At 44.8% G+C, this 17706-nt stretch overlaps 1 protein-coding gene and 1 long non-coding RNA gene across 15 annotated transcripts in view; one reads left to right on the top strand and one right to left on the bottom strand.

The window, feature by feature from the left end:
* On the bottom strand, positions 1913-9755 carry LOC102161730. Of its 2 annotated transcripts, XR_001302095.2 has the most exons (4): positions 9668-9755; positions 8111-8336; positions 2463-2589; positions 1913-2329 (listed from the first exon to the last, which is right to left on the bottom strand). It is a non-coding gene; the product is annotated as an uncharacterized LOC102161730 (long non-coding RNA). The 2 variants fall into 2 exon arrangements; XR_001302094.2 differs by having other exon boundaries at positions 1913-2589.
* Positions 9787-17706, top strand: part of COMMD7 (COMM domain containing 7) — a 69237-nt gene continuing 61317 nt past the window's right edge. For 11 of the 13 annotated variants that reach the window (XM_021077441.1, XM_021077437.1, XM_021077433.1 and 8 more), the window contains exon 1: positions 9787-10630. In XM_021077441.1, coding sequence (XP_020933100.1) covers positions 10547-10630 — 84 coding nt within the window. In that variant the 5' untranslated portion in view covers positions 9787-10546. Of the gene's footprint in view, positions 10631-16835; positions 16868-17706 lie in introns of all 13 variants that reach the window. The other 2 variants (XM_021077438.1, XM_021077444.1) reach the window with 2 other exon arrangements.

Below are 17706 nucleotides of genomic sequence, written 5' to 3'. Positions count from 1 at the left end.
CCTCAGACAGGTCACTCAAGTTCCCTGGCCATGCTATTCTCTGCTTCAGAAGTTTACTGAGGGTTGAACCAGAAGCCTTGTGGAAAGTGCTTAACAGCCCGCCTGATGTACAGTAATCATAACAGCTGTCATTGTTGAGGGGCTGGAGAGGAAGGGTCCTACTTCCTGGGTTTGCTCTGGATCTGGACTCTGTCTCCTCTTTTGTTTTGAGATAAACATAGAGGGGATGGATCCCCCTGGTCCAGACCTGTCCTTATCTCTTCTGGGCAGGCCCTCTCTCCAAGCTTCAGGACATGCACATACCCAGCAGGCCCACAACCCTGCCTGCAGGCTGGGCTTTGGGAAAGGCTGCTGAGTGGTGCTGACCTGGGGTTTAGGAGGAGGAGGCTGGGTGAGGAGCCTAAGACCCAGGGCTTTCTTCCTTGATTGTTTTGTATAGGCAGTCAAGGACTGACAACTCTGCTTAATTTCCATTCAACTCTCAGGTCCACTCACAACTGGCTTCCCCTATCCTTTACCCCACACCACCCCGTCACTGAACCGGCTTGTAACCCCCACCCCCACTCCTTCCTAGCATAGTATCCCTTCCTAGTGTCTTTGAGCAACTCTTCAGTTCTGTGTGTCTTTCCCATCAGACTGGGCACTGCATGGGGCAGGGGGATGGGGGGGGAGTACCCTGTCTTGTTCACTGCTGTGTCCCCAGCACCTAGCACAGGCCCTGGCACATAATAGGTGCTCAATAAGTATCTGCTGCCTGAAGGAATCCATGGATACCTCCAGCTTTCAGATAATAAAAATTGTCTAGAAGAGAAAGTTCTCTGCGCAGACCCCTCCCAGTTAACACCCAGGTTGCGTTCACAACACCCTTAGCCATTTGCATTGCAGTCCTAAATCAGGGCCCAGGCCAGTCATTCACTTTATAATCATCCCGAGAAGAAAAACAAAGCAGACAATAGAGATCCAAGCTCTCATTTTCTCAGGCAAAGTGAATCCCATCTTGAATTTGAAATAAGGGGTAAGATTCCCAAAAGGTGGAGCATTAACACCCCCACCCTCAAAACTAGGAACTGCCAAAGGGCCCTTTAAAAAGCAAATTGCTGGAGGGGACAGTGTAAATGTCCAAGGGAGCTTAGGCCAGGGGTCTGAAACAGGCTTAAACTTTACCCCAGGAATTCCACTCTCAAACTTGGCTCAAGGCAAAATCTTGAGATTTGGAGAAACATTTTTAAACAGACAAGTATGTCACCAAATCCTATACAAAAATCAGGGAATTGGAACTGTCTGTAGATTGTTTACATTAATTTACATGTGTAAGGATAAAAATCTAAAAGAGGAATTGACTCCCCTCCATCAAGCTCACAGACAGTTTGAAAACTAATTAGTAATCTCTCCATTGCCCCCACGGGTTGATAAATTTGCTTCCTACCTGGTCCTGATTTACTATCATTTTTTATTTTTTAAAAATCTTCCTATTTTAAGCATCTCATTTCCTCTGCCCTTTAATAGCCTCAACAGGGGAGTTTTTGTCAGGTTCACTGCTCTGTCCCAGCCCCCAGCACGATGCTGAGTACATAGTAAATGTTCAATAAAGACATGTCACGTGAATGGACAAACATAGCCACAAAACTGACTTCAAATCTTGGGCATTTGGCAACGCTTTCCAAAAGAAGGGTACAGGCCCGGCAATTCCATTCTATGACCCAGCAACCCCATTAATGAGTGTCTCTTGATATTGTTTTGTTTGTTTGTTTATTTATTCATTTGTCTGTTTTTAGGGCCACACCTGAGGCATATATAGGTTCCCAGGCTAGGGGGCGAATTGGAGCTGTAGCTGCTGGCCTGCACCACAGCCACAACAAGGTGGGATCAGAGCCGCGTCTGCAAACTAGCCCACAGCTCATGGCAACACTGGGTCTTTAACCCACTGAAAAAGGCCAGGGATAGCACCTGCATCCTCACGGATGCTAACAGATTTGTTTCCGCTGAGCCACACCAGGAACTCCATGTGTGCAGATACTGTTTGTATATAGTGCAAACAATCAAAACCCTAAATGCCAACGGGGGCCTGGTTCGAAAACTCATCCAGACGATGAAACCCTATGCACCTGTGAAAAGGAAACAGTACGTCTGAAACTGCGGATGTACAGAGAGCTCCAAGATCTACCGCTTAGTAGAAAGGAAAGATGCTGGAGTTCCCACGGTGGCACAATGGGATTGATGGTATTTCTGCAGCTCCAGAACGCAGGTTCAATTCCAGGCCCAGCAGAGTGGGTTAAAGGATCAGGCGATGGTCGCAACAATGGCTGGGATCTGATCCCTCGCCTGTGAACTTCATACGCCAAGGAGCAACCAAAAAAACCAAGAAAAAAAAAAAAGAAAGAAAGAAAGAAAGAAAAAGGCAAGATGCTAAATAGTGTAAACAGTGTATATATGAGTCCAGGGTCAAAAAAGCAAATAAATACCATGGAGGAAGAAGTCTAATAGGTCATTCCAGAGAGATGTCCATCAGCACATTTGGCAGGTTCCAACCTCAGTCCAGCCCCTAACCACCAAGTGACCTCGAGTAGCTCCTTTCAGTCGAAGCCTCTTCTACAAAAAAACAAGGATAAGAGTTAGGACCTCCTGGTGGGGTTACTGAGAGGATTAAGGAAGAAAATGCCTAAAAATGCCAGGCACCTCTCCCAGAGTGAATACTCCGTGAAAAGCAAAGATGTATCAGTGAAAACAGAAAATCATTTCTCGTGTGACCACACGGGGATGAAGGTCTTTTCACTTTTTTTTAAGCTTTTAAAAAAAACCCTTTACATTTTATTCTGTAAATAAATGGAAATTTATGAGTTGCAAGAATAATCCAAAGAATCCCTGTATATCCCTTTTTCTTCTTTCTCTCTATATTCTTTACCCAGAATCAACAATTGTTAACTTTTGCCATATTTGCACCACCCTCTCCTCATTTTTTTCTTGAACCATTTCATCCCTTAAGTACATTCGGCTTGTCTTAAGAACAAAGACATTCTCTTACATAATGAAGTACAATGACCAATTCAGGAAATTAAACATTGATATGATATTATTATCCAAGCTAAAGTGTTTAAATTTCATCAGTTGTCCCAATAATGTCTTTTTTCTTTTAATTGTGGTTTTAAAAAAAACCCAACAGCACATTACATAAAATTTATCACCTTAGGCAATTCTAGGTGAATGGTTCAGTAGTGTTAAGTATTTTCACATTGTTGTGCCAATATCTTTTATAGCAATTGTTTACCTTCATCCAGGATCACACGTTGCACTTATTTTTTAATTTTTTATCTTTGGTCTTTTTTTTAGGGCCAAACCCGCTGTGGATGTTTCCAGTCTAGTGGTCAAATCTGAGCTACAGCTGCCAGCCTACAGGACAGCCACAGCAACACAGGATTGAAGCAGGGTCTGTGGCCTATACCACAGCTCATGGCAACACTGGATCCTTAACCCACTGAATGGGGCCAGGGATCAAACCCACATCTTCATGGGTTCATTACTGCTGAGCCACAGTGTAAACTCACGCATTGCATGTATGTAGTTACCTCTTCTTTTTCACCTTCTTTTAATCTGGAAAAATTCCCAGCCTTCCTTGTTCATGACTTTCATGACATAAGCATTTAGAAGAGTCTAAGTTAACTGTAATTCTGTGGCTTCTGTTATACACTTTTATAATAAAGGAGCTAATTTTGGAGATCCCATCATGGCGCAGTGGAAACCAATCTGACTAGGAACCATGAGGTTGCGGTTCGATCGCTGGCCTTGCTCAGTGGGTTAAGGATCCACTGTTGCCATGAGCTGTGGTGTAGGTCGCAGACGCAGCTTGGATCTGGTTTTGCTGTGGCTCTGGCATAGGCCGGCGGCTACAGCTCAAATTAGACCCCTCGCCTGGGAATCTCCATATGCCACGGGAGCGGTCCTAAAGACAAAAAAAAAACCAAAATAAATAAATAAATAAATAAGGGGGCTAATATTGAAAGTAGAATGAGGCTAATCACAAATAGAAACATGAAAAAAATATCCAGGTGTTCCCATTGTGGCTCAGCAGAAACAAATCTGACTAGTATTTATAAGGAGCAGGTTCGATCCATGGCCTCGCTCAGTGCGTTAAGGATCTAGCTTTTCAATGAGCTGTGGTGTAAGTCGAAGATGCGGCTTGGATCCTGCATTGCTGTAGCTGTGGCATAGGCCGGCAGCTACAGCTCCGATTACACCCCTAGCCTAGGAACTTCCATATGCCGCAGCCAGGGCCCTAAAAAGACCAAAAAAAAAAAAAAAAAAAAAAAAGGGAAAGAAATCCGTAGTATTTCCCCTATAGTTTTTGGTAGAAAGAGGATCTGGAATTTGTCCTTCCTGTTAAAATGCTGGGTCCCTGTGGTGTTGGAGATCTGTATTTCCACTGTATCAATGTCAATATCCTGATTGGGAGATGGCACAAGACAGGACACACAAGACAGGACCTGTGCACAGAGAGAAGCTGGGCAAAGGGGGCAGGGATCGCTCCGAAGGATTTTTTTTATTGTTCTAAGTGAATCTATAATGATCTCAAAATAAAAAGTTTAATTTTTTTTCAACACCCTTGGGCATTTCAGAACCTGATGTGTCAACCATTCTCCTAGGGTGAACCTAGCCCCTCGGAGAAATTCCCAGCGGGAATCCTCCTGCCTGAGAAAGGACTTCTTAATGAACTCCTTTCACTTGCAGGGAGGGGGAGGGGGGCCTCCTTGGCCCTCCACAGGGATATTTTAAAGTGAATGAAGGGAGCAAGGTCCCTCATTAAGGCTGAAATGGGAGCTGCTGGGGGCGGGGGTTCTCAAGAAGGCGGCCTGGCCCCCAGGTCTGCATTTCCTGCTGCAAAGTTATCTCATTAGCAGTAATCACCACACCTCCTTTCTATCGGGAGTGGATTGTGAAGAACTCAGAAAAGATAATTTTTATCTTTGTCTTTGTTCTTTGCCAAGTTCTTAATAAACTTGAAAAATTATAAAGATCTGAAGAGACAACCAATGGGAATTTGTTTTAGGTATTATAGTCTCAACCCATAGAATATTATGCAGCATTTCATGATGTTTTCCTCTAGCATTTATAATTGAAACCAAGAATGCTGTTGTCTGAGATTTTGAGATTTCCCTTAGAGCAGTTGAAATTCCTCTCGGAACTGAGGGACGTGGGTGAGGAGAGCTTGGTCCTCATCAGAGAAATGAACCCTCCACCATGTTCCTGTTCAGGCTCAAATGCTACCTGGCCGTTCTCAGGTTGATCATAGTCTAGTCTCACCCTACCTTGAAAGTTTGTCTTTGCTGTATAGCCAGTCACTTGTGATGGAGCATGACGGAGAATAATGTGAGAAAAAGAATGTATGTATGCATGACTGGGTCACTTTGATGTACAGTAGAAATTAACACTGTAAACCAACTATAATGGAAAAAATAAAAATCATAAAAAAGAAAAAAAAAACGTTTGTCCACCCAGTGCTATTGAACCCTGAAAGTCTGAATATAACCCTTAACCTTTCCAAGAATTTCTCCTAAAGAACAAACCCCATATGGAAAATGAACTGATGGAGTTCCCGTCGTGGCGCGGTGGTTAATGAATCCGACTAGGAACCATAAGGTTGAGGGTTCGATCCCTGGCCTCGCTCAGTGGGTTAAGGATCCGGCGTTGCCGTGAGCTGTGGAGTAGTTGCAGACGCGGCTCAAATCCCACGTTGCTGTGGTTCTGGTGTAGGCCGGCGGCTACGGCTCCAATTGGATCCCTAGCCTGGGAACCTCCATATGCTGCGAGGGCAGCCCAACAAATGGCAAAAAGACAAAAAAAAAAAAAAAAAAAGAAAGAAAGAAAAAGAAAATGAATTGAGTGCCAGAATGTTTACTACCGTGTTCGTTCTATAAGACTGAAAAATTGGAAACTATATATATATATATATTTTTTTTTTTTTAACGGCCACACCCACAGCACATGGAAGTTCCTGGGCCACGGATCGAAACCGAGCCGTAGTTGTGAACTACGCAACAGCTGCAGCAATGTAGGATCTATTAACCCACCGTGCCAAGCAGGGGATTGAACCCACAACTCTGTAGTGACCCCCTTCCTCCCCATTTTGGGAACTCCTGGAATACGATTAATAACAAGCATTTATTGAGCAGTCACCAGGGGCCTGTTGCTGTGCTAAGTGTTTTACAAGCAATTGTCTCATTTAATCTCTTCAAATAGGTTCTATTATTGTCTTCATTTTTACAAATGAAAAAAGAAATGGAAGCACAGCAAGGTGAGTAATTGGCCCAAGACAACAGAATTAGTAAGAGGAGGAGAAATACACATAGAGGACAGCAAAAACACAATGTGATACACACTGAAAGAGAAATAACACGAGTGATAATAGGTAGAAAAGGCAAAGTATTAACATTATACACAATGTATATTTGGATGCTTAAATAAATCACAGTAGCGGCAGGCATTTAAAAATGGCTGAAAGACTTAAATATACGACAGGACACCATCAAACTCCTAGAAGAAAACATAGGCAAAACACTCTCTGACATCAACATCATGAATATTTTCTCAGGTCAGTCTCCCAAAGCAATAGAAATTAGAGCAAAAATAAACCCATGGGACCTCATCAAACTGAAAAGCTTTTGCACAGCAAAGGAAACCAAAAAGAAAACAAAAAGACAACTTACAGAATGGGAGAAAATAGTTTCAAGTGATGCAACCGACAAGGGCTTAATCTCTAGAATATATAAGCAACTTATACAACTCAACAGCAAAAAAAACCAATCAATCAATGGAAAAATGGGCAAAAGACATGAATAGACATTTCTCCAAAGAAGATACACAGATGGCCAGCAAACACATGAAAAAATGCTCAACATCGCTGATTATAAGAGAAATGCAAATCAAAACTACCATGAGATACCACCTCACACCAGTCAGAATGGCCATCATTCATAAATCCACAAATAACAAGTGCTGGAGGGGCTGTGGAGAAAAGGGAACCCTCCTGCACTGCTGGTGGGAATGTAAACTGGTACAGCCACTATGGAGAACAGTTTGGAGATACATTAGAAATCTATACATAGAACTTCCATATGACCCTGCAATCCCACTCTTGGGCATCTATCCGGACAAAGCTCTACTTAAAAGAGACACATGCAGGAGTTCCCGTCGTGGCGCAGTGGTTAACGAATCCGACTAGGAACCATGAGGTTGCGGGTTCGGTCCCTGCCCTTGCTCAGTGGGTTAACGATCCGGCGTCGCCGTGAGCTGTGGTGTAGGTTGCAGACGCGGCTCGGATCCCGCGTTGCTGTGGCTCTGGCGTAGGCCGGTGGCTACAGCTCTGACTCAACCCATAGCCTGGGAACCTCCATGTGCCGCGGGAGCGGCCCAAGAAACAGCAACAACAACAACAAAAAAAAAGACAAAAAATAATAATAATAATAAAAAATAAAGCTTCCGACAAAAGTCTAAAAAAAAAAAAAAAAATTAAAAAAAAAAAAAAAAAAAAAGAGACACATGCACCCGCATGTTCATTGCAGCACTATTCACAATAGCCAGGACATGGAAACAACCCAAATGTCCATCGACAGAGGATTGGATTCGGAAGATGTGGTATATATACACAATGGAATACTACTCAGCCATAAAAAAGGATGACATCATGCCATTTGCAGCAACATGGATGGAACTAGAGAATCTCATCCTGAGTGAAATGAGCCAGAAAGACAAAGACAAATACCATATGATATCACTTATAACTGGAATCTAATATCCAGCACAAATGAACATCTCCTCAGAAGAGAAAATCATGGACTTGGAGAAGAGACTTGTGGTTGCCTGATGGGAGGGGGAGGGAGTGGGAGGGATCGGGAGCTTGGGCTTATCAGACACAACCTAGAATAGATTTACAAGGAGATCCCGCTGAATAGCATTGAGAACTATGTCTAGATACTCATGTTGCAACAGAAGAAATGGTGGGGGAAAAACTGTAATTGTAATGTATACATGTAAGGATAACCTGACCCCCTTGCTGTACAGTGGGAAAATAAAAGAAAAAATAAATAAATAAATAAATAAAAATGGTGATTATTTGTACCTCAAATTTGAATGTGATCCTGAATCACCCGAGGATCTTGTTTAAAGTGCTGAATTAGGTGGAATGTGGTAGGCCTGGGAGTCTGCATATCCAGCAAGCTCCTGGGTAATGTCCATGCTGTTGGTCTAAAGACCACATTTTGGGGTTGCTGGTGAGGCGCGGCGCAGCCAGTTAAGGATCTGGCATTGTCTCTGCAGTGACCGGGGTTCTATCCCAGGCCCAGGAACTTCCACATGGAAAAAAAAAAAAAAAAAGTCACATTTTGAGTACCAAAGATTTAACAGTTTGGCAAAGAGGGAGAGCCCTGAATATGTAAAAACCTAACAAATCATGGAAGCCCCAGTGACCTGGGAGGTGGATAAAGACTGGAAGACAATACAATTACTGCCTTACTGTGGTGGAGGGCTACAATTTGAAATTAATTTCTTTCTATTTTCTCTATTTTCTGTCAGATTCAATTCCACAAATATGTATTAAGTGCCTCAGCACCAGTCACTGTGGGAACAGAAATGATGGAAATCCAGTGGTTTCCTCAAAGTTATTTAAAAAAAAAGTTAAAAATAATTAAAGAATGGAGTTCTCGTCGTGGCGCAGTGGTTAACGAATCCAACCAGGAACCATTAGGTTGCAGGTTCCATCCCTGGCCTCTCTCAGTGGGTTAAGGATCCGGCGTTGCCCTGAGCTGTGCTGTAGGTCGCAGACACGGCTTGGATTCCGAGTTGCTGTGACTCTGGCGTAGGCTGGCAGCTGTAGCTCTGATTAGACCCCCTAGCCTGGGAGCCTCCATATGCCGCAGGTGCGGCCCTAAAAGGACAAAAAGACTAAAAAAAAAAAAAAAAAAAAAAAAAAAAAGTAAAGAAGCAGGCTTAAAATGAGTGCATTTCACTCTATATAAATTATACCTGAACAACTCTGGCTTAACACTTAAAGATATGAATAAATATAAGGACCTGGCAGTGATTTTTTTAATGGGTTAAAATTATTTTAAAATAAAAATTCCTGGACGGTGAGTCAGGGGGTCTGAGTTCAGTCTCTGTCAGAATCCCGAAAGTTTACTCTCTTCCAGGTATCTTGCACTTGGACAGGTGCCGTGTATATGGCCTCAAAGCACTTTGTACTTCTTGGCATCAGTTAAGAATTTCACACACGTGATTTTCGTAAGTATTGTGTCTACCTCCCTAACTAAACTCTGACTTCTCCCAAGTCAGCCACTGCATTTGGTTTTGTCACTGTAGGGTCCCAGCACATCAGGAGATCAGCCCCACAGGTGGCACTCAGTATTATCTGTAGAAGAGTGCACGAGTGAACTTTGCCCATACCTGTCCAGAAGGGATTTTGGGGGAAGACTAGAGAAAAAAGCCTGTGGGTGGGAGGGAAGCCAGCCAATCCTCCCTACACTCCCCCACCCCATGTTTCTAGGCAGCCTTCCTACTACCCTCAAGGCACCTTCCTACACCTCAGGGGGAGGTAAAGACGATCTGGGGCTTGAGGAGTCCAGGTCCTAGGTTCCAGGGAGCATGCCTCGTTTTCTCCAATGGGGAACACGATAGTACTTACCAGCAGGGGTCCTTGGGAAGAGAGCATGGGGGCTAAAGTATTTCAGAGGCTGCAGTGATTATCACTGTCCCAGTAATCTCCCCCACCAACTGACCACCTGCCTTCCCGGCACAATCAATCACAGTGCTTGCGCTTTTCTGCGTCAGAATTCCCTCCACCCCAGAGTTTCTCCAAGTGTGGCCTTTGGGAAGTTGGAAAATGTAGTTTCTCGGGTTCCATCCCCGGCCTTTCTAATCAGACTCGGGGCGGATCCCAGCGATTGGCATTCCAGCAAGCGTTCCGAATGCTGCTGGTGCAACCAAATTTGAGATTTGATTGCTCCGCTTTGACCTAAGCACTCCCAGACACTTGGCCTGGCCGTTTATTTTTCTGTCTCCAGAGCCTGGCACCTAGGAAGCATGCAATAAATATCTGCTGAATGCATAATAACGATGATAATGATAGCAGTTAGCCACAGATGAGCGCCTGCTGGGTGCCAGGTTATCTTCTAAACCTTTAAGAAGAGTTAGCTCATTTAAGGCGCCACCCCCGGGATCATTTTACGGATAGAGAAGCAGGCTGCGGAAGGCCAAGCTCTGTGCCCCTGGGTCTCCCAGCGGGTTTGACCGTTGTGCTGCTCAGGGCTCTCGACAGGGAACAGCGGTAGCGGGTATCTTGGGCGCCCCCACCCCACCTGGGGGTCCGCGCGCGTCCGCGGCTCGGAGAGGGCGCCCTGGGGACCCGCCCGAGCGGAGCGCGGCAGCGGCGGCAGCGGCAGCGGCGGCGGCTGGCGGCCCGTGGCGAAAGTGCGGCTGCGGAAGCGCGGCCAGGCCCGCGGCTCCAAGGAGGAAGTCGGGGGAGGCGTGGGAGCTGCGGAACTTGCGGGGCCCGGCGGACGCCATGGGTCGCCTGCACTGCACGCAGGACCCCGTGCCCGAGGCCGTGGGCGGCGACATGCAGCAGCTGAACCAGCTGGGCGCGCAGGTGGGCCGGCGGGGGCGAGCGGGTGCCGGGGGAGGGGGACGGCGGGTCGCGCCGCGGCCGCCCGCTGCGCCTTAAGGCCACAGGGGGGTGGGGGAGGGGCGAAGGCGAATTGGGATCGGAGGCGAGTCTGGGGGGCCGAGGGAAGCCTAAGGCCAAGCTGAGGCGTCTCGGGGGCATCTTGGGGACCCAGGGATGGGGCTGGGGGATTTCTGGGGGTCCAGGGAACGAGGAGAGTTTGCAGGGTCCCGGAAGAGTGACCGAGGGGAGTCTTGGTGAGGCCTAAGGGAGTTTGGAGAACTGAAGTTACAGACTGAGGGGGTTGGGAGGCGGAGGGAGTTTAGGGGAGCTCTGGTATTTATGGGTCAAGGGAAGGATTGAGATGTTTAGTAGGGAGGCTGGGATGACTTGGGGAGGATCTGCGCATCCTGGGGCGGGGCGCAGAAGGGAACCTGGAGTGGGGGCACTCATCCGGGCAATGGGATGTGGGTGTAGATAATGGCCAGGCCAGAGTGGGACTCTGTGGGCAGGCTCCTCCCCACCCCACCCCCAATTCAGAGAAAGAAACAATGCACGCTGCACAGTGGAGGGTGGGCCCTTGAAGGTAGGGGAGTAGGCTGCAGGTGCCAGCCAGTCAGCCTTGAAGGCTTCCTGCTCCTGTGCGGGTTGGGATTCCCCTTTCATACCACCAAGCAGCCCAGATGAGCAAGTTAAAAATGACACTTCTCACCATCAGTACAAAGGTGCATCTATTGTGCGCACTGGGTTGTAACTTCTCAGGAGGTGGGGCCCCTCTCTTTCATCTCAGCATCTCTACAACTTATTGTTTTCTCATGAAGTAACACTAATTGTGATGCTGGGCATGTTCTGAAGCTGTGGTGTCCCCTAGAAATAAACGGCAAGCCGCAGTTCTGCTTTTACATTTTCTAGTAGCCACATTTAAAAAACTAAAAAGGAACAGGAAATGAATGTAATGTTTTCTTTAATCCACGATGTCAGAATATTATCATTTCAAGATGTAACCCACATAAAAATATCAGTGAGATATTTCACTTTTTGGTACCAAAATTTCTGGTTCTAGTGTGTATTTTACATGTAAGGCGCATCTTAAATTAGAGTAGCCTTTTTGAAATGTTTAATAGCCACATGGGGTTAGCGGCCGCTGTAGTGCACAGCACAGTTTTAAGTGCTTTTATGTGTCTTAAGTCACCGAGTCCTTGCAGCCGCCCTAGGAGTCAGGTACTGTTACCATTAATAAGAAAAAGTGATTCAGGGACATAAACTTTTAATGGTGAGGGAGCCAGGAAGTGATGTAGCCAGAATTCAGGACTGGACACCTGACTTCAGATCCTGGGGTATTAAACACTAGAATAGAGGGATTTTGTTTTTTGTATTTTAATATACATTTTAAAAAAAAGTATAGTTGGTTTACAGTGTTGTGTACAATTTGGAGTAGAGCTTTGTAGATGATCTCCACAACCAGATAGTTTACCTTTTGTTTGTGTATTGGGGTTTTGGCGAAGAATTCCATTTGGAGAATAAAAAGAGATTCTACGGCTGGATTGTATAATCCCTAAATTTAGCTCCAATTTGGTATTCCTGGAAAACTTTAACCTACTTCCTTGACTTACTTTCTTTTTCTTTTTTCTTTCTTTTTTTTCTTTTTTCTTTTTCTTTTTTGGTCTTTTTAGGGCCACATCCAAGGCATATGGAGATTCCCAGGCTAGGGCTCCAATCGAGCTGCAGCTGCTGGCCTACACCACAGCCACAGCAACATGGGATCTGAGCCATGTCTGCAACCTACACCACAGCTCACAACGCCGGATCCTTAACCCACTGAGCGAGGCCAGGGATCAAACCTGCATCCTCATGGATCTTAGACTCATTTCCAGTGAGCCATGACAGGAAATCCCTTGACTTATTTTCTAACCTTGACACACACTCTAAACTTTATACCTTTGTTTTCAGTACAGAAAGCTTTTTCCTGTTGAGCAATTTACCAGAGTCCTTTGGTTCATTTCCTCCCCCCCCCCTTTTCTTAGGTGATCAGACTTCTCTGAATACCCACTCTATTAGCTGAACTTACTTTGAAGTCTGAGGCCTAGGCCGTAAGGAGAAAAAGAGTTGTGTTAATGTTGGCATCATCATTTGTTGCTTATTTGGGGGTATTTATCTGAATGCTTACTCTGCACCAAACAGCCACTAAATCCAGTGAGGTTCATAAAGGCTTGATGAAAGAGGCCTGTTGTACTGGGGAAGTTGCGATCTGCTAGAGTGGGTCAGAAAATGGAGACACTATTTAGTACTAAGTGGATCTACATGTGCTCTCTGATGCCCATAGTCAGTCCTAGGACCTGTAGAACCTTGAGAACAGGGAGAATTAAAAAATAATCATTGTTAGGAGTTCCCTGGTAGCTCTTCAGGTTAAGGATCCACCATCACAGCTGTGGCTCACGTCACTGCTGCGGCTTGGGTTTGATCCGTAGCCTGGTAACTTCCCCATGCCAGAGGCATGGCCACCCCCCTCAAAAAAAATCATTTTTAGAATGGTTGTGAGAGAAGAAACTCAGAAAAATATGAAAAGAAAACAAATGCTCTGTAGTCCTCTCACCCAGCTATAAATGAAAGCAATGCACATAGAAAATTCAGACAGGAGTTCTCATTGTAGTTCAGTGAGCTATGAACCCAGATAGTATCTGTGAGGATGTGGGTTCAATCCCTGGCCTTGCTAAGTGGGTTAAGGATCCTGTGTTGTCGTGAGCTGTGGTGTAGGTTGCAGACGCGGCTCGGATCCTGCGTTGCTGTAGCTCTGGTGTAGGCTGGTGGCTACAGCTCCGATTAGACCCCTAGCCTGGGAGACTCTATATGCCGAGGGAGCGGCCCAAGAAATGGGGGGAAAAAAAATATATATATATAATAAAATACTTATTTCTCTTATCTCCAGAAATCATCATTTTAATAGTTTCTTGTGTATTTTTATAGAAAAAAAAGTCTGCGTCTGCCATCATATATATGGGTATCTTTTATTTTTTATTTATTTTTTTTGTCTTTTTGCTATTTCTTTGGGCCGCTCCCACAGCATATGGAGGTTCCAAGGCTAGGGGTCAAATTGGAGCTGTAGCCTCTGGCCTACGCCAGAGCCACGTCTGCAACCTACACCACAGCTCACGGCAACGCCAGATCCTTAACCCACTGAGCAAGGGCAGGGACCGAACCCGCAACCTCATGGTTCCTAGTCGGATTCGTTAACCACTGCGCCACGACGGGAACTTCTCTTTTAAAAACATTTTTACCCAAAAAGGATTGTCTAATATTCCTTGAAACAGATCTAATTAATATAATCTAGCCAGTCCCTCTTCCTACACACTTAACTTGCCTTTGGTTTTTTGTTGTGTTTGGGTTTACTTTTTGGAACATCTCTGAAGGGTATACTTCTTGTAGTGGAATTAGTAGGTCAAAGGATATGATTATTTAAAGAATTAGTTAGGGGCTGCCAAATTGTGGTCCAGAAAGCTTGCCCCTGCTTATCCTGGCTTGTCTGTTTACTTCTACTTTCACCAACATTATCAGACTTTTTAGTTTTGTAGATAAGTGCAAAAATGGTATCTCCTTGTTTTGCCGACTTGCATTTCTCATCTGGATTGATCTTGAGCATCTTTTCGTATGTTTACATGTAGCTACGATTTTGGTTTCCTGGGCAGTCATGAGCAGGTGAGCATTCCAGGGAGAGACAGCTATGCAGGTAACAGAGGCATAGAGTGGGGAAAGTGTTTGGGGAAGATGTAGTCAACAAATTCTTACCGTGCACTTAGAGTAATTAAGTGCTGTGACCATAAAAAGCTGTAGGAGGAACCTTCTCTGTTAAGACAGGTTTGTGATCCTTATCAAGACTGAGAAGTCTAATCCCCACAGGTCAGGTTCCAAGAGGGATCAGAAGTTAAGAATCTGGGTAGGTCCCTTTCTTGTTGGGAGTGTCAGGATATCTTGGCAGGGCCTCGAAGGATAAGGAGGGATTGGAAAAGTGGAGATAGGGGTGGGGGTTGGCAGCAGCCTACAGACCAGGTGAGCTTGAGGCCCCTCTTGAAGGAGAACTGGAGAGGGAGAGTGCACCACCGAGGCCTGGAAATGGAACACTGTCCCGCCCCATTTTGTAAAAGGCCCTGGGAGGCATAGGAAACACAGCTGGCCGAAGATCTAACAGTTCCAAAAATTTGCAGCAAAAAAAATTTAAATAAATAGAGGAGAACACATTCTCAAACCAGCCTTGACTGTTCTTGTTTTTACTCTTACCAGCAGTTGTGCAAGGCTAATACCCAACATCACAGATTTGCAGAAGGACCCTGGTCAGCATTGGTTTAAGTGTTTCTGTGGAATATCCATGAAGTTTTGAGAAAGCTGATACCTCTATGCCATTGGCTGGTGGGAGTGTAAATCCTTGCAACTTCTTTGCAAGGTGATTTGGCAACATTTTCTCAGAGTTTAAGATGCATTTATCCTAGAGAACAAACTAGTGGTTACCAATAGGAAGAGGGGAAGGGGAGGGGCAAGACGGAGACAGGGGATTAAGAGGTACAAACTGCTGGAGTTCCTGTCATGGCTCTGTGGTAATGAACCCAGCTAGTATCCATGAAGATGCAGGTTCAATCCCTGGCCTTGCTCGGTGGGTTAAAGGATCTGGCATTGCTGTGAGCAGTGGTATAGGTCCCAGATGTGGCTTGGATCCTGCATTGCTGTGACTGTGGCATAGGCCAGCAACTGTAGCTCTGATTTGACCCCTAGCCTGGGGACTTCCATATGCTGTGGGTGCGGCCCTAAAAAGCAAAAAATTACAAAAAAAGATGCAAACTACTATGTGTAAAATAAATAAGCCACAAGAATATGTTCTATAATACAGGGAATATAGCCAATATTTTATAATATCTATAAATAGAATATAACCTTAAAAAATTGTGAATCACTGTTGTACACCTGAAATTTATATAGTATTGTATATCAACTATACCTCATTTTTAAAAATGCATGTATCTTTTGACCTAGGATATAGTTGAAGAATATATCTTATAGACTTACATGTCACAAAGAAATACATGGGAGGATTTTCATCATAGCATTGTTTGTAATAACAGTGCTGCAAAACATACACATATACTCTAATGTTCATTTCTAGGGAGCTAGAATGATGCTAAGTCTTTAACAGTTGAATGTCATGCAGTTGTTAAAAGAACTGGGTAGATTTATATGCTGGCATGATGGGTCTCTAAGACATAACTAAGTGAAAAAAAGGTGAGGTTCAGGGAGCGGGTTCAGTATGGTCTCATTTGTATTTAAAAGAAATTAAATCGGAGTTCCCGTCATGGCTTAGTGGAAATGAATGTGACTAGCATCCATGAGGACACAGGTTCGATCCCTGGCCTTTCTCAGTGAGTTAAGGATCTCGCACCCAAAATCACCCAAAATCTTGCCACACAGAAGTAACTGCTTTTGAAAGCAAGGAAGAGAAAAAGTTCCTATGTTACCATTTGTGAGGGGGAAAATGGGAGAAATTATATATTTGGATTGACTTTTTTTGTGTGTCTTTTTGCCTTTTAGGGCCGCACCTGCGGCATATGGAGGTCCCCAGGCTAGGGATCTAATCAGAATACAGCTGCCAACCTATGCCACAGCCACAGCAATGCCAGATCTGAGCCGCATCTGCTATCTACACCACAGCTCACAGCAACGCCGGATCCTTAACCCTCTGAGCAAGGCCAGGGACTGAACCCATGTCCTCAAGGATGCTAGTCGAATTTGTTAACCGATGAGCCAAAACGGGAACTCCTGAATCGACTTAGGTTTGAATGATAAATATGTCAAAGTATAAACAAAAAGAAAAGTTTGGGGGGCACAGTCTTTAGGGCATTAGCCTGCTGTGGCCCTCCTTTGCCTGGCAAAGCAATACCGCTTTTTTTTTTTTTCCCTTCAGCCCCCCCCCCAAAAAAAAGAAAAATTTAAAAGAAGAAGTAACTACTATGAATGTTCCAGAGATTTTTTTTTTCCTTTTAGGTCTTGTTGGGGAGGAGGTGGGGGGGGTGACCCTTGCAACGTACGTGTGAACATGTGTGCAAACACTCAGTCTCTCAATGTGTGTCTCCCAAGTATCCCAACAAAATATATGAGTTTTTCAGACAATGTAGTTGTACAAATATATCTTTCTTTTTTTGCTTTTTAGGGCTAGACTCGTGGCATATGGAATTTCCCAGGGTAGGTGTCAAATCAGAACTGTAGCTGCCAGCCTACACCACAGCCACATCAAAGCTGGATCTGAGCCATGTCTGTGACCTACACCACAGCTCATGGCAATGCCAGATCCTTAACCCACTGAGGGAGGCCAGGGATCGAACTCACATCCTCATGGATTCTAGTCAGATTCGTTACCGCTGAGCCACAGTGGCAACTCCTAGTTGTACAAATATCTTGACACCCGTAGTGGGTATTGTGACATTTTTTGCTTTTTTTAAAGTTGACTGTTTTGATATACAATTTTATGTTAGTTTCAAGTGTACTGCGTAGTGACTGATGTTTGCTTACCTTGTGAAATAATCTCAACCACCGGTCACCATACAAACTTAGTAACAGTATTATTGTCTGTATTCTCTTCATTGTCTTTTTCTTGGCTGCGCCCACAGCATGTGGAAGTTCCTGGGCCAGGGGTCAAACCGACACCATAGCAGTAGCCCAAGCCACAGCAGTGACAAGGAAGGGTCTTTAATCTGCTGAGTCACAGAGGAACTCCAGCCTTATTCTTCATGCTGTGTATTAGATCCCTGTGGCTAATTTATAACTGGAAGTGTGTACCTTTTAATCACCTTAGCCTTTTTCCTACCCTGACCCCTCTCCTCTCTGGCAGCCACCTGTTTGTTCTCTGTATCTATGAGTCTGTTTTTGGTTTGTTTATTTTGTTTTTCAGATTTCATATGTAAGTGAGATCATACAGTATCTGTCTTTCTCTGACTTACTTCACTTCACATAGATCCATCCATGTTGTTGCCAATGGCAAGGATCGTTCTTTCTAGGGCTGAGTGGTATTCCATTGTATGTTT

This window comes from Sus scrofa, chromosome 17 (assembly GCF_000003025.6).
Source record: "Sus scrofa isolate TJ Tabasco breed Duroc chromosome 17, Sscrofa11.1, whole genome shotgun sequence".
Taxonomy (NCBI): domain Eukaryota; kingdom Metazoa; phylum Chordata; class Mammalia; order Artiodactyla; family Suidae; genus Sus; species Sus scrofa.
Note: the sequence above shows the minus strand (reverse complement) of the source record. Positions and strands in the feature narration are given on the sequence as shown.